General features: G+C 43.2%; 1 protein-coding gene and 1 long non-coding RNA gene across 2 annotated transcripts in view; one reads left to right on the top strand and one right to left on the bottom strand.

Moving 5' to 3' along the window:
• The window catches only part of ranbp9 (RAN binding protein 9), a 43,382-nt gene extending 24,046 nt beyond the window's left edge, over positions 1 to 19,336 (top strand). Inside the window, exons 6-14 of the mRNA XM_079530391.1 lie at positions 3,039 to 3,223; positions 6,405 to 6,517; positions 10,031 to 10,139; positions 10,350 to 10,504; positions 10,777 to 10,930; positions 11,942 to 12,063; positions 13,052 to 13,203; positions 14,544 to 14,655; positions 15,469 to 19,336. Of these exons, the coding sequence (XP_079386517.1) occupies positions 3,039 to 3,223; positions 6,405 to 6,517; positions 10,031 to 10,139; positions 10,350 to 10,504; positions 10,777 to 10,930; positions 11,942 to 12,063; positions 13,052 to 13,203; positions 14,544 to 14,655; positions 15,469 to 15,599 (1,233 nt within the window). The 3' untranslated portion in view covers positions 15,600 to 19,336. The remainder of the gene's footprint in view (positions 1 to 3,038; positions 3,224 to 6,404; positions 6,518 to 10,030; positions 10,140 to 10,349; positions 10,505 to 10,776; positions 10,931 to 11,941; positions 12,064 to 13,051; positions 13,204 to 14,543; positions 14,656 to 15,468) is intronic.
• On the bottom strand, positions 17,043 to 22,180 carry LOC306943880. Its single transcript, XR_013792455.1, has 2 exons — positions 22,041 to 22,180; positions 17,043 to 22,006 (listed from the first exon to the last, which is right to left on the bottom strand). It is a non-coding gene; the product is annotated as an uncharacterized lncRNA (long non-coding RNA).
• Positions 22,181 to 23,295: the final 1,115 nt, after the last annotated feature.

Raw genomic sequence — 23,295 nt, 5'->3', positions numbered from 1 at the left:
GTAGTTGGAACAGTGTGTAGTAGTTGGAACAGTGTGTAGTAGTTGGAACAGTGTGTAGTAGTTGGAACAGTGTGTAGTAGTTGGAACAGTGTCATTGGTCAGAAGTTGGGTGGTGGTGATTATATTTATTTTTATTTCTGCATGCAGTCCAGGCTATTCTGCCAGCAGTGACCGTTTGACAAGAACTATAGTCTAACCTCTGAAATCCCTCTCTAGTGACCATGGATAAACACAAACTGTCACGAGAAATAGCAAAACAGCTCCTCCATACTGATAAATGTCCACAGATTGCTGGAGGAACCATATCCAGGTATTAAAATAACCATGCTAGATGTACACAAATAATCCAGCGTCTCGAGACAGAGTGAGCATGGCTGTGATTAATTCGATCAAATGACTGAGTGAGGAGTGGGTCTAACTTTCAGAACAGTGCAGCTGGCAGGCGTTATTAATTAAACACATTCCCTCCCGTTACCATAGGCGGTAACGTGAGGCCAGTGCCATCAGAATGAGCAGAGAAGAAGAGCCCTTATCCGGCCCACCCGGAAGTAATTGTCCTCCATTGCCGCACCAGTCTCGCTCGCGGCTGTGGACGAATGATCAGACTATTATTATGCTTGGCGCATCCTCTAATTAATGTTTTATTAAGCTCCCAACATGGTACTTTATCCCATTCTTAGCACTAAAAACCACTAATGACCGCGTGCATCGAGGATTACATGTAGGCTGTTTCTACCATGGGAGTACTATGGGGTCCAGCTGTGGGGGGGGGGGGGAAATAAATAAAGCTGGATTAAATGACATTAAAGAAACCAGATATTTCCCAGGTTGTCGCACAAAGGTACAAGCAATAAACCCGAGAAATTGCGGGTTCGGCCTAGATTGGGTTAAGGGACCACTTCACTACTTTTCAACCTATCTTCATATAATTTGTCATTTGTAAAATGATAAAATAGCACATTGTTTTCCTACTCAGTCAGTGTCTCATAGGAGGGCTGTGGGCAGTTCAGAAACCCGTCCACCAGTGACATCATCGATGGGGATTCCAAGCTAATAGAAATTGCAGGCTTTCTATTCCTGAAAGGTTCCAATGCGAAAATGGAAGCCATCGTCCTCACGATAATAAAAATCACACCCGTGTGAAGTGAGGGGCGCTCTAATCATCATACATCATCAAGAATGGTGGTCCCTTATTGGCCAAGGGTTCCCACTGACATACATATGCCGATTTGCTCAGACACATGTAAATTCTCTGTTCATTGTCAATGGCATTTTTTAGTGTAAACCACTCCTACAACTGGCTTTGTTAGTTTACGTGTCTGTCCGTACCAAAAAAAATGAGCATGGTTGCTATGGTCACCCAGTTCACACGGGTGTGATTTCATTACGTCAGACATTATGTCAGACCACAGCTGATCAGTCTATATAAGACCTTACACCACTCAGTTCACACGGGTGTGATTTTTAATGTCTGTTCAGACAACACAAACATTAAAGCTGTATAGGGGCCCTCCAAAATCGAAATATTTTCAAAGCTCTTGTTAAAAAAAGCCTAACGGCAATGTCACTGGTGGACGGGTTTCTGAAATTATATGAAGATAGGTGAAAAGTGGTGAAATGGTCCTTTAAGGGACACTAGTAGTCTGTCATAAGTTTTGTTTTTCTGACAGGCTATCAGAAGAAAGTTCTGACGTCAGATGGATTATTTTAGTAGCATGCTTTCAATTCAAACTGTATTAGCGGACTCGGGTCCATAGAGAAACATACAAGGGGTAAACATGCAAGAAAAGAAGAAATAAAAGCATTGATACGTTATTGAGCGAAGTCCCTCAGTGCTCTATACTAGTAACATTTGCTCTGCATTAAATATCTTAGCTGAAAATAGCCGATCAACGAAGCTTGTCCATCTGCTATTTTCCTGCGGCGGTTTTCCCAGAATATGGATGCTGGTGTTTAACCCATTTTGGGCAGGAACCCCTTTTGGTGTTAGCATTATGTTATGCTTTAGCTATTGAAAAATAGCAGATCTCCAAGCTCATAGCGCGCCACCGAGTGGCGCGCTACGAGCTTGTAGGTCTGCTATTTTTGAAAAATCGAAGAACGACTGACATAGAAACATAGCTTTTTCAGAACTGTCAGGATGTAGAAGACATTTTTAGAATCTGATCTCAGGTCAAAATGGGTTAAGTGGTTGCCTGCCCCTCCTGTTTTTACAATGACATGAACCCCTCCCACGACTCGCCCATAACACACTGGAACCCCTCCCGTGAAACCGCCCATACCCCTCCAGAACCACAATGAAGCTCCGTGGAGGAGGCATTAACCACACACCAGGACACAATGGTCCATTGCATGGTCTGGTCGGTTGGCTTGTTCCTTCCTCTGTAAAGACCAGGGACCAGAGACCTGGTTCAGAACAATCAAAGCATTGAGCAGGAACACAGGGTCTTGGCTGAGTGCCACACATTCATGTCTGACCAGAATGGAGCGCTGCCGAGCGTCACCTCGGCACAGATGACCTTTACTGGCCTAGTGGGCTGTCACTAACACGGGATGAAGTGAATAATACACACATGCACACAGGACAGGGCTCTCACCCTTATGAAATTGTACTACTTGTTGATTGTCACTCAACTATGCTAATTGCTATTAACGATTTAATTTTGTTTCTGTCGTTGGAACATCTGAACATTATGAATAAGATTTACATATGTTTGGCTTAAAAAAAAAAAAAGCATGACAAATAACATTTAATTCCTTATACTAAAACATGAATGTAATGGAAATAGCCTATCCAGTGATGCAAATAGTCTGCATCCTTAGACGCACTAAATTGAGAAAGGACGCAATCATGGCACCCTCCAGGGGTCCTGGGGTGCAATACTGTACTCTAACGTTGTTGAAATGGGACAAATAAAATGCCCCTGGGACCCATCTAAAAGACCACCCTTGGGTCCCGGAACCCATTACATTGAAAGCAATATAGTTTTCGAGGCAGATATCTCCCTAACCGCCTTGGCCCTTCTCTCTCTCTCCAGCCCAACCTGTACCCCACAGTGGGCCTGCAGACGCCCGGCGAGGTGGTGGACGCCAACTTTGGCCAGCACCCGTTCGTGTTCGACATCGAGGACTACATGAGGGAGTGGAGAACCAAGATCCAGTCCCAGATCGACCGCTTCCCCATCGGAGAGCGAGAGGGAGAGTGGCAGTCCATGATCCAAAAGTAAGAGCCATGGATTCAAGTTCTCAGTCTGCTATGACAGTCATTTGGATGCTGTGCAAGTCATGCATGTCTTCTATGGAAGCACGTTGCGTAGAAAAAACGGCCAATCTACAAGCTCTCAATGCGTCACAGCTTGTAGATACCGGTAGGCTATTTTGAAATGAATCGAGGGTCCTGCAAAAATATCTGACTATGCATTGTTTTAGGGTATTTGTTTAGTAAATAAATACAAAATCCAATACAATTCTTCTCCGAATGGGCTGCATGATTGCAGCGTAATGTATACAGGGCGTGACAAAAAGAACACCTCTACAAGCTTCAGCGTGATGTGTAGTTACTGTAGTTGTAGGTCTGTTCCTTTGTCACGTGACACCAACCTGTGCAGCTGCAGTGCATCACGTGAATCTTTAGTGATGAAGCGTAAGCAATTGAGCTCAAAGTAATTATCCGTTGAAGTAGCATACACAATGCCTGGGAAATGTGATTTTAATAATTTGTGGCTTACAAATCAAAACTATAAAGACTGGCTAAAGTGAGAAGTGGACACGAATCGAGCTGGCTGCAAATGATGCATCAAAACATTTGCTGTTGGGAACATGAGGGAATCGGCGCTGGTCAGCCATGCGAAAAGCAAAAAAACACGTTTAACTCCAAAAGGCTGCTAAACAGACAGCAGGTGTCTGTGTGTATTTCACGGCTGATGAAGTCTTACTGTTTCTCTTACAATGGCAAGACAACAAGCCACGCTCAACCCGTCCATCGCAGCTTCATTTGACCAGCTGTCGGCTGAAGTGTTGTGGTCACTTAAGACAGTGGGCTCTCACTACTTGTATAACTCCAGCGCCAACACCAGTGAGCTTTCCCAACACTTCAATAGCATCCACATTTACGTGTGGGGAAACAAAATGTGCGTAGACTGCGTACCTCACTATTTGGAATAGCACCTCACTTCGAGTCACTCCTCGTGAGAGGTATCCAGGCAATTTACAATTTAGGCATTTAGCAGACGCTCTTAATCCAGAGCGATTTACAATAAGGAAGAACAAAAAGCATGGCAAATTGGCAATACATCATGCAGGCTGGTTACACTTTGATGTTCGACGAGAGTCTGAACAAACCACTCCAAATGGATCGGCACGGAACCCGGAATGGAATAATACCATTCCACATTCTATACCTTACCCCACTACACTGCCCGTCCCCACCGCACACAGGTCAGGTGTAAGATACTCATTATTGTGCTGAATGATTGTTCTAGTCCTGGAAATTGGGTTAAATATTCTGGAAAGTTTTGGAAATTCATTGGAAAAAATGTGTGGGAACCCTGGATATATTGACAATATACTGTTTATATAATGAGTGATATTGACTTGTTATAGTGCCGTTGTTTTGAATTATCTTTAGTTTTCAATGTTGTAACACTTCAAACAAAAAGGTAGGAGTGCACACCAAAAGTAGGGAGGTGCTGACCACGGGAGGCAAACTTTAAAATAGAAAGGAGAGGTCGCACAGCTCCTAGTCACGATGCCAAAAATACTTTTTATTGGGTTACCAACGTTTCGACAAACAAATTGCCTTCAGGGTAAGCAGGTATCCTGAAGAAGGCAATTTGTTTGTCGAAACGTAACCCAATAAATAGTATTTTTAGCATTGTGACTAGGAGCTGTGCGACCTCTCCTTTCTATTTTAATGTTGTAACATTAAATATATATCGCAATATTTGGCATAAATACAGAGATATTCAATTTTGTCCATATCGCGCAGCCCTAGTCGTGAGATTTTATTTTGCTTTAATCCACGAGCAAGAGCTAAAAAAAACTACGTTTCCCATCGGCCCGTGCTCTAATGGGGATTAGCGCTCTTCTACTGGGATTACTTGTTCTGAATAGAATTAATCTCCATTTGACGGGGATTGGGATTGATGCGGGAGAGAATGGCATCACTTTTACCCCCAGAGAAAGTCCTGTTTTAGCCCCAGGATTTAAAAACAGGATGTTTTTAAGCTGTGTGGCAACAGATTGCTGGAAGGGAAATGAGATTGTCCATGTTTATAAATGTCAACAATACAATAGAGATTTAGGAGGGGGAGAAGCCAGGACATTAACTGTTTGCTCTGATATACTGCAAGACAAAGTGCATCGAATGAGTGGAGTTTACATACATCAGTGTATAAGTACATAATCTATAAGCCTCATGTTAGAAGCTATGATCTGTAAATTCTCAAGGGCCACAGAGAGGTCATTTCCATGAGGCCATAGATGGCGACTCATCGTGTCTTCCTTAAATTACTTTGCAACTTTGCCATTGGGTTATAATGGTTGTTTAGTTGCATGTTGCATTGGTGTGGTCTGGCCTTTAGGGCTCCATCTTGCACCACCCTTATCCCTTATCCCTAAACTTTTTGCCATTTTTTACTATTTTGAAAATCATTTTAAAATAGTTCAACTAGCCGATCTACATCTACACGTTGTGAGCTTGTAGATCAGCTATTTGAACTATTTTAAAAGGTTTTTTAAAATAGTAAAAAATGGCAAACAAGTTTAGGGATAAGCGTTAAGATATAGCCCATAGTCTATAACTTTGTCTGCAAGGTGTTAAGGTGTTTATTTACTTCAATCATTAACCTGCACATTAGATTCCTACTCTCCCATACATGCCGCACTGACAAGTGAATTATTTTTTAAGTGGTGCAATCACTCCATTGAACAGCAATGTGTGCCCCTTTGTATGTACGTGTATGTATGTTTAGAGTACCAACAGGTGACGCTGTTGAGCTTCACACTGTGCACAGGTGCATGATGGGAAGCTGAGTTTTTAGCAGCCATGTGGCGCTGTAAAGCTTCACACTGTGCACAGGTGCATAATGGGAAGCTGAGTTTTTAGCAGCCATTACGTGATTTCGGGTGTGACAGTGCAGTACAGTGACCCCCTGGGGACCCCCACACGGTAACTCTGTCATTTCTCAACCGTTTCGGACCTGGGGTTGTTCGCCGGAACTGGATGTTCCGGGGACCACCCGGGGATCTCTGGGGACCCCCACACGGTAACTCTGTCATTTCTCGACTGTTTCGGAAACGGGGCAGCTCGCCAGAACCGGGCCGGCACCCTGGGTGTTCCCCACACGGAGTTGCACCACTGGGTTCACACAAGTGTGATTTTTTTTCCTTTTTCTTTTTGTCAGGATGGTGGCCTCCTACCTGGTGCACCACAGCTACTGCGCCACAGCCGAAGCCTTCGCCAAGTCTACTGACCAGGCCGTGCACGAGGAGCTGGCCTCCATCAAAAACAGACAGAGTGAGTACACTGGGTGACAATGTGACACAATTTGAGCTTCAGTGACAAAGTTACAGTATCGCAAAGCAGTGGTTCCTCCAGACACAGACAATGATTAGCTTAATGTGCAACATTGTTTTCTCACTCGACGGTACACAAACCAACATGCAGTTTAAGTGTATACAGGGTAAAGTTACACTGTAAACACCTTTTTTAAATAACAAATTGTCAAATATTACATGGGTAGAATCAGAAGGTAAGAAAAATGCCTAGTCCGGAATTCTCCTTTAAATTCACTAGAGCTGCAACTAGCCATTTTTTGATCAATCCATCAACCGAGGAGCCCTTTTTTGTGTGGATAATTTTCCTTTAATTTAATATATATATACATTAATATAAATCAATGAATCGACCCGCAAAAATTGTATTATGTCGTAAATCGATTAGTCTGTATGAAAACCTATTTTAAGCTTTCTATAAACTCACAGATTTAATAATTGATTCAATTGTGTAGTTTGATTAACTGGTGCAGCCATATTAGTCAATGTGGACGCACGCACGCACGCACGCACGCACACAGTACAGAAATAGCACACGTTTCCTTACAGATGAGGGCATTGATGATATATTTATCCTCATGTCCTGAGGGAGGAAGACTCTTATATTGCCTGTGAAGAGGAAGCTGCTTTTGTTTGTTGTTCTGCTCAAGGTGTGTGTGTGTGTGTGTGTGTGTGTGTGTGTGTGTGTGTGTGTGTGTGTGTGTGTGTGTGTGTGTGTGTGTGTGTGTGTGTGTGTGTGTGTGTGTGTGTGTGTGTGTGTGTGTGTGTGTGTGTGTGTGTGTGTGTGTGTGTGTGTGTGTGTGTGTGTGTGTGTGTGTGTGTGTGTGTGTGTGTGTGTGTGTGTGTGTGTGTGTGTGTGTGTGTGTGTGTGTGTGTGTGTGTGTGTGTGTGTGTGTGTGTGTGTGTGTGTGTGTGTGTGTGTGTGTGTGTGTGTGTGTGTGTGTGTGTGTGTGTGTGTGTGTGTGTGTGTGTGTGTGTGTGTGTGTGTGTGTGTGTGTGTGTGTGTGTGTGTGTGTGTGTGTGTGTGTGTGTGTGTGTGTGTGTGTGTGTGTGTGTGTGTGTGTGTGTGCGTGCGTGCGTGCGTGCGTGCGTGCGTGCGTGCGTGCGTGCGTGCGTGCGTGCGTGCGTGCGTGCGTGCGTGCGTGCGTGCGTGCGTGCGTGCGTGCGTGCGTGCGTGCGTGCGTGCGTGCGTGCGTGCGTGCGTGCGTGCGTGCGTGCGTGCGTGCGTGCGTGCGTGCGTGCGTGCGTGCGCGCGCGCGCGCGCAACTTGTCAAATACTGCTCTGTTTCGGCTGTTAAAGGCAGTTTGTTTGTGTGGAGGAGAAGGTGCCATGTTTACTGTCAATCCTGTTATATTTGTTTCCCTGTCAAAATTAATTGTAAAATGTGCATGCACACAAGTTTTTACGCACGCACACGCGCAAAAGATGCCAGTGTATGAGAAAACGGCTGTTGGAAGCTCTATGGTTTATTGTAGGGGAAGCATCAGTTGATCAAATTATAAGTTATCCATTATAAAATTATATTTTAATAGAATTAATTTTTGGATGGAATAGACCAATGGTGTTGTGGAACAATAGGTAATCTACAAGCTCACGACAGGGCTTACTGTTATAAGACAATACACAAAGCATGCTTCTTGATTATCCCATTAATCGAAAGATGTATCTATTTGAGTAATTGCTAAGAAAACAATCAATATTTCCATCAATATTTCCAGCAGTAGTTATTTGTATTTGTATGAAGGCTAGCACATCCACCCTCTCCTTTATGCCTGGTGTAAGCTTGTGATGACAGAACATGTTATAACAGAAACATGACTGTTCTATGTGGAGGTGACATTATTGTTTCAACTCAACATCACTGGTGTCATTTATAACACCAGTACCACAGGCTAAAATTAGATCTTCTTTGGCTTTTGAGGGTATTGCAATTTGCAAGTGGGCAATATCTGTCTATAAAAGCATATTTCGTACTTATTATACCTGTAACCTAGTGACGGCCACCGCTGTCAGAAATGTAAGTAGCTAGCCTGACACTCATTTTCATTTTGTTTCACTTCATTATTCAGAATCGCCAGAACATATTTTCTTAATGGGTGTGGCTAGCGATTCAGGGCTGGGGCCAGGCTAAGTAGCATCAGTGAAAATGAATTTTAACGACAATATATTAGCTTTATGCAAATAAGCCTTAATTAAAGTTTTTTGAAGACGAGGCACCTAAAACAGATTACCAGCCTGCACCTAAAATTTCCCAAAATGGAATGAATTAATTGAAAGTGTATCGCTCTTACACACCTGAATGCGTTGGAAAGGAATGAACTACATTTCTTAATTGCTAAAGTTTGTCGTCATTGTCTGTCTTGACATGCATTCATAAATGGTGATAATGAAACGGAGGAACAACGGCAACAATAGTGCGTTTCTAAGGATGTGTTATACGACAAGATATTGGCACTGGTGTGTGTGTGTGCTGCTATGCGGTACTAAGTGTTTGGCGTCATGCTTTCTATCGTAACACACTCACACATGTTATAAAGGGATATTGTCCATAGGAAGGATGATAACTATAAACCAGTAAGACGCCCTGAGAGCGAGGTCGCGCTGAAACAACAGAGCTTCTTAATATGGCACAGTTGAGAAGCAGGAGTTACACTATACATCTGGTGTCCGTGAGGTCAGATTGCTGCAGTTGCTGGCCGGCTCATATATGCAGATCTAGGTGATGATCCAGTCTTCTCCATGTATGGCTATCCAGGGTTTTATTTGATGAGGTCAGTGTCGTGAACTTCATGGAGACGGCCAATCGTCCATATATGGAGCATGTCACGAGGCGTGACTGACGGGAAATGCAGGTTTTCATAGTAAAATTACTAAGTATAATGATGTGAGCATGAACCATTACGTTATGTAGAAAGAAGATAGAAATTCCACACACAGTTCGTGAGCTCCCACATTTTATTAATAAAGATAAACAATGTTTCTTCCCTTCCGGGTCTTCGACTCCTGACAAAGACTCAGAAGGGTCGAAACGTTGTTTCATCTATTTATATACAATATGGGAGCTCAAGAACGGTGTGTGGACTTCCTACGTTTTTTCTGTACGCATAGAATGTTCTGAATGTTCTGAGATGTGCGTGCGTCCCTTTCGGATTTTACGCCCTGCCCTGTACATTGAGGGATGAAAGAGTCACTCACAGAAAATTATAATCCATCCCAAACACTGAAGTTTGTTCACCACTGTCTAGTTAAGTCTATTACAGTTGTGATGTGGACCTCTTGAGTGAGAATGATTTATTTTTAAAACATGTATTGTTCTATTATATTTGTCATTCATGGTGTGGAGTGGACAGCCATTAACTAGACTATGCATTTCTTAATTCTAAGAGGTTACAGGAATTAGAAGTATGTGTTTGTGTTGCGCAGAAATCCAGAAGCTAGGAATTAGAAGTATGTGTTTGTGTTGTGTTTGTGCAGAAATCCAGAAGCTGGTGTTGTCAGGTAGAATGGGTGAAGCCATCGAGACCACCCAGCAGCTCTACCCATCTCTACTGGAGAGAAACCCTGACCTGCTCTTCATGCTCAAGTAAGACCATCTATCTGTCTTTTGAACGTGCCGCTCACAGCACGGCGCGCCAGGAGCTTGTAGATCGGCTTTCTGACCCTGCATGGTCTTTTTTTTCCTGTATATTTGATGTTATATGTTGAATGTTTATCTCCCTTTCAAACGGACTGTCCCTCTCTCTCTCTGCCTCTGTGTCTCTCTCACTCACTGTCTCTGTCTCTCTCTCTCCAGGGTGAGACAGTTCATAGAGATGGTCAATGGGACGGACAGTGAGGTCAGGTGTCTGGGTGGGCGGAGCCCCAAGTCCCAGGACAGCTACCCTGGCTCGCCCCGCCCCTTCAGTAGCCCCACCCACAAAGGCAGCACCTCCCAACCCTACCTGCCAGGTATGCAATCAATAAGTAAGGGATAATGTATGGCTGTGTGGTCATTGTTTATAGATAAGAAGATGATGGTGAAGATATCTATATCTCTCTCTCTCTCTCTCTCTCTATCTCTCTCTCTCAAAAAATTTGGGAGTCCTTGGCACGAAAAAGTTTGAGAAGCACTGCCATACAAAAAACTGAATGAATTGTGGCGGTTGGGGAGGGTGTCAACAATCGATGGGCTATTTAGAAAGTTACAATGTTAACCTCCTCCCCTGCTCTCTCTCCTCCAGGGTTTGACAGCAACTGCTGTAACGGCGTGATGTCTGGCAAGAGCCATAGCTCCTCCCCTCACAGTCATAAGCCCTGCCTCCCTGTCTCTGGCCCAGCCCTCCCAGCTGCCGACATCAGCCTGAATGGGAGCCGCAGCCAACAGCCCTTCGCCAGGTAGGTACAGGCATGTCTTAGAGCAGCCAACATCCCTTCACCAGGTACATGCACGTTTTAAGACAAATTCCAATACCCAAAATCTCGGCTACTCGCTCACTCACTCACACTGTCTCTCCAGCATGGCAAATTATGGTGAAATTGGTGACCTGCCGAAATATGTGACCATCTTGTGGACTTCACACAACTTACATGGAAGTCTTTAAATACACGGCCTAAATACCGCTAGGTTGAACTCTGCACTGATTTACGTTCGGACACTGACATTATGTGATGTCAACACGATTGTGACATATTTCAGCAGGTCACCAATTTCACTGTAGCACCACCATGCTGGAGTGACTGAGTGTGAGTGAGCGAGTGGCCGAGATTTGGGGTATTGGAATTTGGATTAACCACTTAAACCCTATCTGGTTGACCGGAGTCGCTCTGGACTCGGATGCTATATATCTGACATCTAGAGTTACGATACCAACCTTTGGCCATTATTCCAACAAAAAGGATTGCAGATGTACGGAAAGCTTGGACTATCCTCTTTGTATCTGTAAAGTTTTTGTTTTTTAGGAAACAAAAACTTGACGGATACAAAGAGGATAATCCAAGCTTTCCGTACAGCTGCAATGTTTAGCGTTGTTGAACACAATCGGATAGGACTATTCTGTTTGGATGTATGGGCTGTCAAGGGTTGGGTTTGCAACTCCAGTTAGCATTATAGCATCTGAGTTGTATGCGGCTACGCCGGCTAGAACCCGGATGTTTTTGCTCTACACTTAATATCTGTGCCCAAAAACGTTCTCCCTGCCTGTCTGATGTGCCCGCTTTCTGTCTCCTGTTTGTGTCTCTGTTTCTCTCCCTCTCCCTGTGTGTATATATCTCTCCTCGGTCTTGTTCTCTCTCTTTGTCTTTCTATCTTTGTTTCTCTCAATCTTTCGGTATTTCTGTTTCTATTTTGATGTCTCCCTCTCGCACTGTCCATTTATCTCTCTCTCTCTCTCTCTCTCTCTCTCTCAGTAACGATATAGATATGGAAGTGGATCATTTCACTAATGGAGTATCAGAATCTGCTTCCAACGGCTTCCTGAACGGAAGCTCCAAACATGCGGCCGACATAGACGAATGTGACGCAGACATGGGTCAGTTGTGTGTGTGTGTGTGTGTGTGTGTGTGTGTGTGTGTGTGGTTGTGTGAGTGCTCCATTTGTTTGTGTACACTGCCATGTTTGAATTTGGGTGAGTGCTGTTTTGTGTGTGGGGGTCAAATACAAGTGAGGTGTGTGGGTGTGTTTATAGTTGTTGAGATTATTATGGTGTGTTTTCATGTCATATTGTGTGTTTTATCATTTTTGATCAGTCATGGGTTGTGTAGCCCACAATTGTCTCTAATTTTAGTTAGTTTTGTAAACACGCAATATAGTTTCTTTTAGTTTTGGTGTGTTTGTTTTGACAGAAACCTTTGTCCATATTCTAACTTCATCACACTACTACAGCGTCGCACTCAAAACGTTGCGTGAAGCGGTGTGTTTTGAGCTTGTAGATCTGCTACTTTTGCTATTTTTGAATTTGAATCCTGAAAAGTAACAGTTTTGTACCTACGATGTTTCGATATGGATTTAGGCATGCGTGTTTCTTTTTTAACACAAAGTATGCCAAGAACACGGGACCTCGTTCTTCTCTCCATAACCCGCCGTTGCCAAAACGAGGCAACTCGTCTTTTTGTATTTAATTTAATCCAGTAATTAAAATATAAAAAAATATATATATTTTTTTTGTTTTTACTCTCATGCTAAACAGCCTATATACGGATCCGACGTGCACACTTATTTGTCCTTTTTCTGTTCAAAATGAGACAATCTGGGGTGTTCTTAGAAAACATGAAAACATGCTAAGCTAACGCTGATGCTACCGCCAGCCGTTGCTGCCCCTCCATAAGCAACAACAATCACAATAACATGGGGGCTACACCACGTGGTTAGTCAGGGAGCCCTTCTTTGGTTTTTCACACATTCTTCTGGCACTGACTCCACTTTTTCCCCTCGAGGGCTGGGATGGATTGTGTTAAATGCTCCGTGTTGTGTGGTCACATTCACCTGACCCTGTCCTCTGACTGGCTGTGGCTCTACAGAGGTGGAGTCGGCCCAGTCCAAGAGACAGCTGTGCGGGGGGAGCCAGGCGGCCATCGAGAGGATGATCCACTTTGGCAGAGAGCTGCAGAGCATGAGCGAACACCTCCGCAGGGAGTGTGGCAAGAACTCTGCCAACAAGAAGATGCTGAAGGTAATGGGCAGTGGGGCTGCAGCTCGCCATTATTTTATTATTGCGTTCACAGGGATTAACACAACAGGAAAAAAGGTCATTTCGACAGCAATGAACACATCAACACCTTTCGCCCAAATCCCACCCATACACAGCCGAACCTATTAAATAGACAACTCTCGGGCTTAGCCTTCATTTACAAATCTACTCTCCTGGGCCAAAACGGCGTCCATTAGGTTGCTGTCGGGTCCTAACCTGACTGACACGGAGCACTCGGCCTGTTTACTGAGATCTGTCTGTAGGGATGCTTTTTTTAATTTGTATATATATATATATACCGGTAGTTTTATGGTATTTATTTGGTTTTATTGTATTTACTTGGTCATGTAGCATAGAATGTGAGTAACACTCTTGGCCAGTGCATACTTGTAAAAGACACTTTGTCTTACTGGTTAAATAAATTCTCTATAATTTTTTTCACTCCCTTGTAGGAAATTGGAGAGTCTTCTACCCTCACAGTGGCAAACACTGTGATAACACACTTATATTCGCTACAGAGTTCACTTAAAATCAAGTTAACTTGTTGACAAATGTAACGTGGCAGATGAACGGCTATTACAATGTTTCCTTGTCGGTATCATAGCGACGAGACAAACACTTGTCACCTCAAGCAGGAGGCACCAGTGCTCTGGGCCGTTTATCAAGTGGCTGCTGTTGGCCCAGTGCCCAACGCTTTTCAACCTCAAGACATGTCCCCTGAGGACACCGGGCCTTAAGCTGGCAGCAGACCTCAAACCAAGTCTTATTATTTTTCAGCTTGTCGAAACCAAACGAGTTCTGTTAGGACGAGATTGTTTTATACTGGAACATTAGACATTAGACCTGCCCACAGTAGTGTGAGGAAGAAATGAGATAGAAATACATCTTATTTATTGTTACTTGCTCATACTACACACAAGCATCAAAAGGAGCATATCCGCAAGCTCGAAATGCGCCCCAAAGCGACACATTTTGAGCTTGTCGAGCTGCTACTTTGTTCATTTGTTTTTTTGATTCCTGAAAAGTAACAGTTTTGGACATAATGAGGTTTGCACTCAACATAGACTATACAGTATGTGGTTCACCTTTTGCATTATATGTTTTGACATTTTGCATATTATAAGAGTCAATATGCCTGGTATCATTTTTAGGGTACAGCTTTGTCCTTACAAGCTCGTAGCGCGGCACTGCGCTATGAGCTTGTAGATCTGCTATTTTTCAATAGCTAAAGTATAACATGATGCTTAAGGAACGGGCCCAATTTATTTCCACGACACAGTGCCTGCCAAGTCGCCAACACTGTCTGTGTTCTCTGTTTGTAGGACGCCTTCAGCCTACTGGCCTACTCTGACCCCTGGAGCAGCCCTGTAGGATACCAGCTAGATGCTATTCAGAGGGAGCCCGTCTGCTCCACACTTAACAGTGCAATATTAGGTAGGTCTTCCTGTCTGTAACTAATAAGGCTGTCCTCTAGCCCTGCTTTAAGGATTCGAGCTTCGGCAGGTATTTGCGAACAGACGTCCGAACTATCATTTAATGAAATTAAAATAATAACCTTCGAGAACCGAAGGTTCTTCCGAGTGCTTTTAACCAAGCTGCAATTCATTATGTATCTTTTTGTGTGGCATAGTTTATCTGTGAAAAAAGGATTTAAGCACCAATAAATAACATGTAGCTAGTCAACAGCGTAATAGGCAGCCCAGGCGGTGGCGTAACCGTCTGGGCACCCGACTGGTAATCCAGTCGCAGTGTGCCGCGGGTTCGACTCCCGAGCCCGACACGGCCTTTAATGCATGTCTTCCCCCATCTCTCTCCCGTTTCCTGTCAGCCTACTGTCTGTCCCTTCAAAAACCAATAAAAGGCGTAAGCCGCAAAAAAAATATCTTTAAAAAAAATAAAATAATAATAATAGGCACATCGTCAGACAAAGTGCTCTCTCTGGCCAATAATACGGACTTCGAGAGAATTTGATAATTTATATTATTATTAGCCTATATAATTTGCTCTTATTACATTTATTTATTTGAGGCGCATTTATTAATATGCACGCAGCACAAGGCTGCTGTACAAGGTGATACTTTTAGCCCTGTGTGCCGTCGGCCCATACTTAAATTTGTTAAATCTCAAATAATTGCAATTGGGCGATTATGCTAATAGTGTGACAGGCCTTGTAGCTATGACGGACATCCAGTATGAGTGTAACATTTATCGTGTGTGTGTGTGTGTGTGTGTGTTTTCTCCTCCCAGAGACTCACAACCTGCCGAAGCAGCCTCCTCTGGCCCAGGCAGTGGGTCAGGCTGCCCAGTGCCTCACCATCATGGCTCGCTCTGGGACCGGCTCCTGCGCCTTCGCCTCCGTGGACGATTACCTGCACTAGCCCCGTGCACGTGCACACACACACACACACACACACACACACACACACACACACACACACACACACTCTTACTATACTTGTGAGGAAATACATTTTTAGGGCGGCATTGACAATGGCTGAAAATACATCAATAACTATTAAAAAGTAGCAGCTCTAAAATTATTGTTTTCGCTGTTTTCCAGTGTGCAACACTGATGCGAAACATTGTATAAAATGAGGCGTAGCTCCAACCCTCAACAGCCAAACCTAAACCCCCAATTAACCACCCCCACCTGAAACAAAGCCTGACTCCCCAAATATATATATATATATTTTTAACCATGAATTAGAACCATTTCTCTAGAAAATTGTCCTCACAATACACTCATAACGTCATTCCAGTGACCTTACCGTACCCTCCTGCTGCGTTTGTGCATTTCTAATGGATTTGAATGGAGGACTTTCCTCCGTGTTGGTGTCAGCATGGCCACCTAGTGGTCATAACGAGAATAACGCTGTCACTTAAACCAGTGGTTCTCAAAATGGGTTCCTTGAGGGACGGGTTCCAAATAGAGCCATTACAGGTATGTAACCCTGAGGGCGTTTGGTTCCATTTGTACGCCCTCAGAGTTATAGGGATCCTTGAAATAAACAAGTCACATAGGATGTATCCCTGCAATTGGCCGCAATGCGTGTCATCCATGCATATCCATAGTGTGTGCGCTGACTCATGGGCTGCCATGTTTGCGCTGACTCAATGAGTGGGTCTGTAATGGATGAGTAATGCCGCGTGGTACATCACGCAGTCAGGAGGTTAGGAGTTCATCCCATGTTCTCAGTTCCTAGTCCAGGTCAACCCAGATCAGATCAGTGCGTCTCATAGTGGGGCTCGAGGCCCCCCCAGTGTTAGAAGTGGTTCCAGGAGGACCCCAGAAAAATGGGTTAATATCGCACCATAATCGGTTCAAGCTTGGCCTTGGCTATTCAAACAGTCAATTGGCATGGTGTGGGCTTGTAGATCGGCTATTTAAAAGAACAAAATAAATGGTGAAAGACTTGGAATCCTTTCAAACATTTTCTTGACACAAACCTCTTCTGGGGGTCCCTAGCACAAATGCATAGTAATTTAGGGGTCCTTGACATGAAAATGTTTGAGAACCACTGCCCTAGACCAGTGGTTCTCAAAACAACTTTTAAATTTCAAGCACTCTGAGTTGCGGACCTTTTTTTTTAAAGGTCTGTTTGGTCTAATCATTTTTCTGGAGACCCCCTCTGGAACCAAAGGACTCATGGGAATCTGCTTCTGGTACCTGGTCTGACTGAACTGAAAACCAGTTATAATCTGGGTTCCCTGGAATTCAAATTGACAACGACTACCTTACCCCACACACGTTTGTATTTCTATAATTATGAGGACATTTTAGGACCACAATTTTTAAACCTTTTTTTTGCCTTTTTTTTAAAAAGTCCCCTTACATACTGGAAGCGTAACAAATTAACAATCCGCTTGTGCTTCGTCGCATTTTTCACATCAAACTATTAATTTGTTGACGATTTATTCATACAGGTTGTTGCTTATAGTCACGGTAAAAAAATAACCTCATTTCGACAAATCAGTCACTTTATTGCCTTGTAATATTGGCGTTCTTTAGCGTGGATGTACTCACACGAGGGACCTTAAAGCTTTGAGTTATCCTCGGTTGCGTGTTGTTGCACATCCAAAAATGGCAGATGTACAAACGTGTGGCGCTGTGAGCTTGTAGATCTACTATCTACTATTGTGCATTTGGCTTCATGCTCGATCTTGGAATATGCGCTATGAAAGTGGGCGGGGCAATCTGAAAATGTTAATGAAACTCACTCAACTTAAAACATCAACGCATTGCTAGCTTGTAGATCTGCTCTTTTTAGAAACGCAGCGCTCATCTACAAGCAGCACAAGCTTCCTGTCCATGACCTTGACGCTCTGCGAGTTTATTTGGGGGAAAGAACATTATCATTAATTGCATTCACAGGCGTGGCGCTTTATGAGATTGTAGGTCTGCTACTTTCGGTGCGCAACTTAAGTGGTGTATAACGCCGACCCCAACCCCTAAATCTAACCTCTGAAGGCCTAATCCTAACCTCCACCTGAATCTTCTCAAGTGTAAAAATCCTATTTTTTGTTTTTTTTGTGGAGAACCAGCTAAAATAAATTATCCTCACACGTATATAGTAATAAGAGTGTGTACACACACACACACACACACACACACACACACACACACACACACACACAGCTTCCCTATCCATTTGTACATGGCTGGTGTCATGGCCCATCGCCTGCACCATTCTGATACAGTAGGAGGGGGGAGGGGCTAGCCAATAGTAGCCAACTTGAAAATCCATCTTTAGACGAAACGAGTCCTACTCTGGACATTTCAGGAACACTGACCCACGGACAGACAAAAAAATATATATATATATGTTGACTGGTGGACTGTTTGCTTTTTGGTCCACCCCGTCGAATCTAATCCAGCTTCACATACACACACTGAGGAGGAAGTAGAATGCCTGAGGAATATAGGAAGACACGGGAGGGCCGGGGGCTCTTATCACAGTGGTTCCCAAAGTGGGGTCTGGGAAACTCCAGGGGTCTTTGAGGTGTTTGAAAGGAAGGTTCCATGTTGGGTGCTAATTTCTAAATCGCCGGTTACAATATTAATGCTTCTGATGACTTTTAAAAAGATCGCCTAAAGAATGACTTTAGCCGATTTTTCTTCCAGTTCATTTTCAAGTGAATTTTGTGGTCTTTAAAATAGAAAGAACACGCTGTATCCAGGTGGCAGGGAAGCACCGGAGTCAATGCTGGCGGTGAATGAGTTGGCATAAAAACGTTTGAGAGTAACCGTTTCTCTTGTTATCCATCCTGGACAAGCATACCGGTGTGTCCGTTCAGACACACCGCGCTCTTCGTCTGAAGCAGTGGCCCTCGCGTTTTTATATTCAAGGACACCCACCGTGGTATAAATCAGGCCACAAACACCCATAACTCTAAGTTTCAGACCTGTAAGAGTCCATTTGGCTCCTAACTAAATCCTTTTATTTTTGCACAAATCTCAAGAGTGAAATTCGAAATCCTACAGTTTTTTTTTGGCTGGGAACCCCTTCAGGGACTCCTGGGGTCTCCCTGGTCCCCACTTTGAGAACCTCCGGTCTCTGGTCTGAAGCAACTGACACTCATCTGAAGCATCGCAAACATCCCTCCCCTGGCTGTAAGTGACCTAAACTTGGTTTGGGGGGAAAAAAACTAAAAACAAGCATCCAAAATAGATCCCCGGACCCCCCCTCCCATAAAACAAAACAAAAAAACACTGATTTCAGTATGTCAGGTCGTAGGTCGAAACGCATCCGGACTTCAAGAGGAAACCGACCAGATGAGAGAGACTCTTGACCGAATCTGGACTTTAAACGACTTTATTTTATGTCTTTTTTTTTCTTCTGTTCTCTCTTCCCTCTTGTTTTTAATCTTGTTTAAATGTTTGTAGCGGGACGGGAGGGGAGGGTTTACCTGGATCCCGTTTCCTGTTTTTGTTTTTAAGGTTTCTTTTTTGTCCTGGATTAACGGCATGGTGCAGATTATTATAATTATTATAATATTGTTATTATTGTTAACTTGCATTCACAGTATATTTGTTGAGCGCCAGCAAGAAGCGAAAGTTCCACCCATACATTATTATTAATGATTAAAAATAAATAAAGGTCCCAAACACACCCAATTCTTGTGACCGGCCAACATGTGTACATGTTAACGTTTATATATGAATTTAAACAAAAAAGGAATTGTATCAATAGAGTGAGATATTTAGTTATCAAAAAGGAAATAATTGAAAAATATAATAAATGAAGATGACCTCAGTCATTCATTAACCACTTAAACCCTATATACTTGGTTGACCAGGGTCCCTCAGGGGTCCCTCAGGGGTCTGTACCAATCCTCCCCCCCCAGGGTCCCTCAGGGGTCTGTACCAATCCTCCCCCCCAGGGTCCCTCAGGGGTCTGTACCAATCCTCCCCCCCAGGGTCCCTCAGGGGTCTGTACCAATCCTCCCCCTTACACTAAATCTCTTAGCTGAAAATAGGTGGGAAAACAATAGCTCACAATTGTGAGTTTGTAGGTTGGCTATTTCTTGGCAAATATTGGCCCCAGAATAGGGATGGTAGGGTTGATGTTGCCAGTGCTCACCAACAGTCAGCATATGCAGTAACGTGTTTATGTGATACGTTCTTAGCTCAAGGCGTCATGTTATGCCACTTGTCAAGGTCGCCTTTTATCGCCCCTTTCCGACGGCGTCGTGTTTATGCGCTAGACCAGTGGTTCTGTATTTTTAACTTTTCAGGCCACGATCCCACCCAAAAGAATCCTTTTTGAACTGGGAATCCCCCACTCTGACAAGCACTTGGAATTGTAGGAGTTTTGTTAGACTCAGTTCCACAGATAAATATTGTGAATATAGCTCACAACACCTTTCGAGCTTGTAGATCGGCTATTTTCACAATATTTGCCTCTTACATTATTTGACAATTTGGCCAATGTTTGAACAGTTTGTATAATATAGTTTTAAAACTCCTTGAATTGTCACTTCACTGTCATCTGGGGACCAGGGATGGGACCATATCTTTACTGGTCAGTTTTATCAAGTATAGAGGATTTAACCGGTGCTGAATTTGCAGCTCAACAGGGAACAATTTCGCATACATTTAAATGTCCGATACGCTTATTTATACGTTTTTATACGTTTTTTTTTACCACGATAAAGGCTAATAATTGTCCCATCCCTACCCATGTGGGGACCCATAGGAGGCCCTGACCCACAGGTTGAGAACCACTGCACTATTGCAGGGGTCCTCAGGGGTCTGCAGCAAAACATAAGGAACTGTTTAAACACACTACACTAGTGACTTTTCTGTTTAAGCTCTACATTAAATTAAATATATTTTCTGCAATAGTTTTCTCCAAATTCAGATGCTAGGGGTTTAAAACATAAGCCCTGTTTTTATATTTTGAAAAATGTTTCGCCGCATTGTACTTTTTTCCTTTTTTTTTAAGATTTTCCCCTATAATGGCTTGCCTAAAATATGGAGGCCCGGTTGAAAGTGGTCCCAATGAGAGAATTTAATTTGAATAAATATTCTAGGTTTCAATCTCTCCACTGCTATCTCCCTACCTGAATGATGTGCTAAATATAGTCTAACAGTCATCTACTGTTATGGGGTATCTAGAACAAAGTCTTTAGAAAGGCCATCTGTTTCCTTGACAGGAAATTGTCTGGGAACCACAGTGCTAGTCTGAAATAGACTTCTCAGCCAGAACGCGGACCATTTTCAGTTTAGTTTTTGCAGTAAAAACATTAACAAGGCAGCCCGTCGCTCAAACCTGCTTCGGCGCTGTTCGATTATCGTACTGATAGGCAGCGAAACAATTCAATAATAGTTTCCACTGCATTAACGCGGTACGTGAAATGCACCCACAACGCCTGCGTCGGACGCAAAAGGTACCTTGACCAAGCGCCGAACGATCGATGCTTTGGATTAAGAATGCGTTGGTTCACTGGGTTTTCTACGCACGTCTAACAGGACTGGAGAAAGATTAGTGGTGTCGAACTAATTTTGGGGTGAGGGCCGCATTGGTCAAACAGTCACTTGATGTGGGCCAGAACCAGTTGCGGACACGTGCTCACACGCATCTAGAACGTGTGACTGTTTTCAGCTCTTTTGGTGAATTGTACAAATGGGAAGGTGGGAGCGGGTGTACAGTAGCTGTCTTATCACTCATAACTACGTACATCTGCAAATCCACTTCAGAAACCAACATCTAGAGGAAAGGGTGACCCTTTTAAATGCAAAATATCTGAGCCCTTGTTTAAACCCGATTTATACTTAAGGAAATAGCCAATCTATATTGGCTATTTTCAGTGCATGTCACCGTCAGGAAACTAAGTATAAATAAGGCTTAACCGTCCCCTCCCTCCCACAAACCCTACACCTCCAATTGCACAACAGGTTTGATGCAAACATTGTGCTTTATATTTTCGTAACGTATCTATGCTAAAACTATCGATAAAGAACTCAGGAGCCAAAGGTTTCTTCCCCTCCTTGGTTTTAGAATGCTAAGATCCTAACCCAACCTGGTCTGAAGCGCAACTCGTACTCTGCCTCGTGATGGTATCACTCGCCTCATCTTGTCGGGCAGGCAACACCACTGTGCGACAAGGGTATGAGCCTCCTTTACAGTCTGAAGTGTTTCTGTCTGGTGTGATGGCGGGCCTTTCAAACTTGAAACAACAGTCTTATTACTGCCTAAAAATGACCATCGTTACTTACAGTACTTTGATACTAGGGTGGTGTAACCCAAACTTGGCAGTAATTACTGTGGTGGTGTAAACCAAACTTGGCAGCCGTTGCTGGGGTGGTTTAACCCAACCTGGCCATTTAATGCATTATATAAACGTGTTGGAAGAGCTACTTGAGACTGTCTGGGTGAAATGGTTAGTCTATAACGTCTTTAGCCAAGCTAAACCTCCACTCCTTAACTGCTTTCTGGTCCTGTTGTCTGTATCTACTAGAGCTGTGAGCTTCTCCCACTAGTAGGCTACTACTGTCCTAGTAGCATCCTGCTTCTCCTCATCAAGGCTGCTGCTGGATTTCAGGTGTGAAGCCCCTAAAGCTAGCCTGTTTTTAAGCTAGTTTCTTTCTCTTGTTTTAGGTTTGTCAGCGACATCACGCAGTACCTACCGAACCTCGCAACGAGGCTAACTTCCTCTCCCCACACTTTTTTTCTGGGGTCGTCTGTCTCATCAACTGAGACGCGTAGGTGAAAGAAAACACACCCAGTAATGTCAAACTGCACTGTGGCTGCCACGTATTTACAAAAATAAAGAACCAAATACTTTTAGGGCGACAACATCGCAAACTGTGTTTTGAGCCTGTGTTTGTGCTTTGCCACTTTTTTTGCAGAGAAACCGGAATGCTAAAGGCTTAAATAAAAAAATAGGAAAATCTATATAAATATTATATATGTGTCTGTCTGATCTCGACACTGATCCTCTTGCTTTCTCCAAGGACCAGGGTCTCAAGATGTGATTTCTCCTGATGGGGAAACTGAGCTTTTCTGTAACCTTGTTTTATTTTGTTTTTTCTCTTTTTTAAGTGCAAGCAGTCATGACATCGTTTAGATTTAAAAGAAAAGAACAAAATCTTGTTAGAGAAGTGTCTTATTGTCTCTCTAAATGAGTTAAGGTCTGAAACCTATGCATGCCATAGTATAAAGTGGTGATAAGATCACGTTTAGATGTCTCTTGACTTGATTTTTTTATTTTATTTTATTTGGCCAATTCACGGTGTTTGAAAGGAAGATGTCAAACAAGTTTGTTGTCTACTGCTGACTTGTGTCCATTTGGAGAACACACAAAAAAAAGATGTGCAATTTGTGTGAGGGTGAAATGATTTATATTAAAAATATGACAAATGATAGAACTTGTCTTGGATGCTGTACCATTGCGACTGATGTCTTGGGACAATGCTGGATCACAATGTCTAACAAACTAAAATCGTATAGAAAGTGTCCTTAGTTTTAATATGTCAATATTTAAGGCTAGTATTTTGTGTGGGAGTTTTTATTACACAATTATCTTTTTGAGAAATACTAAGCTGGACTTGAAATCCAAGTCTAAATGAAG

This window comes from Electrona antarctica (assembly GCF_951216825.1).
Source record: "Electrona antarctica genome assembly, chromosome: 19".
In the NCBI taxonomy this organism is placed as follows: domain Eukaryota; kingdom Metazoa; phylum Chordata; class Actinopteri; order Myctophiformes; family Myctophidae; genus Electrona; species Electrona antarctica.
The sequence above is the reverse complement of the archived record's forward strand: the minus strand, read 5'-3'. Positions and strand labels throughout refer to the sequence as shown.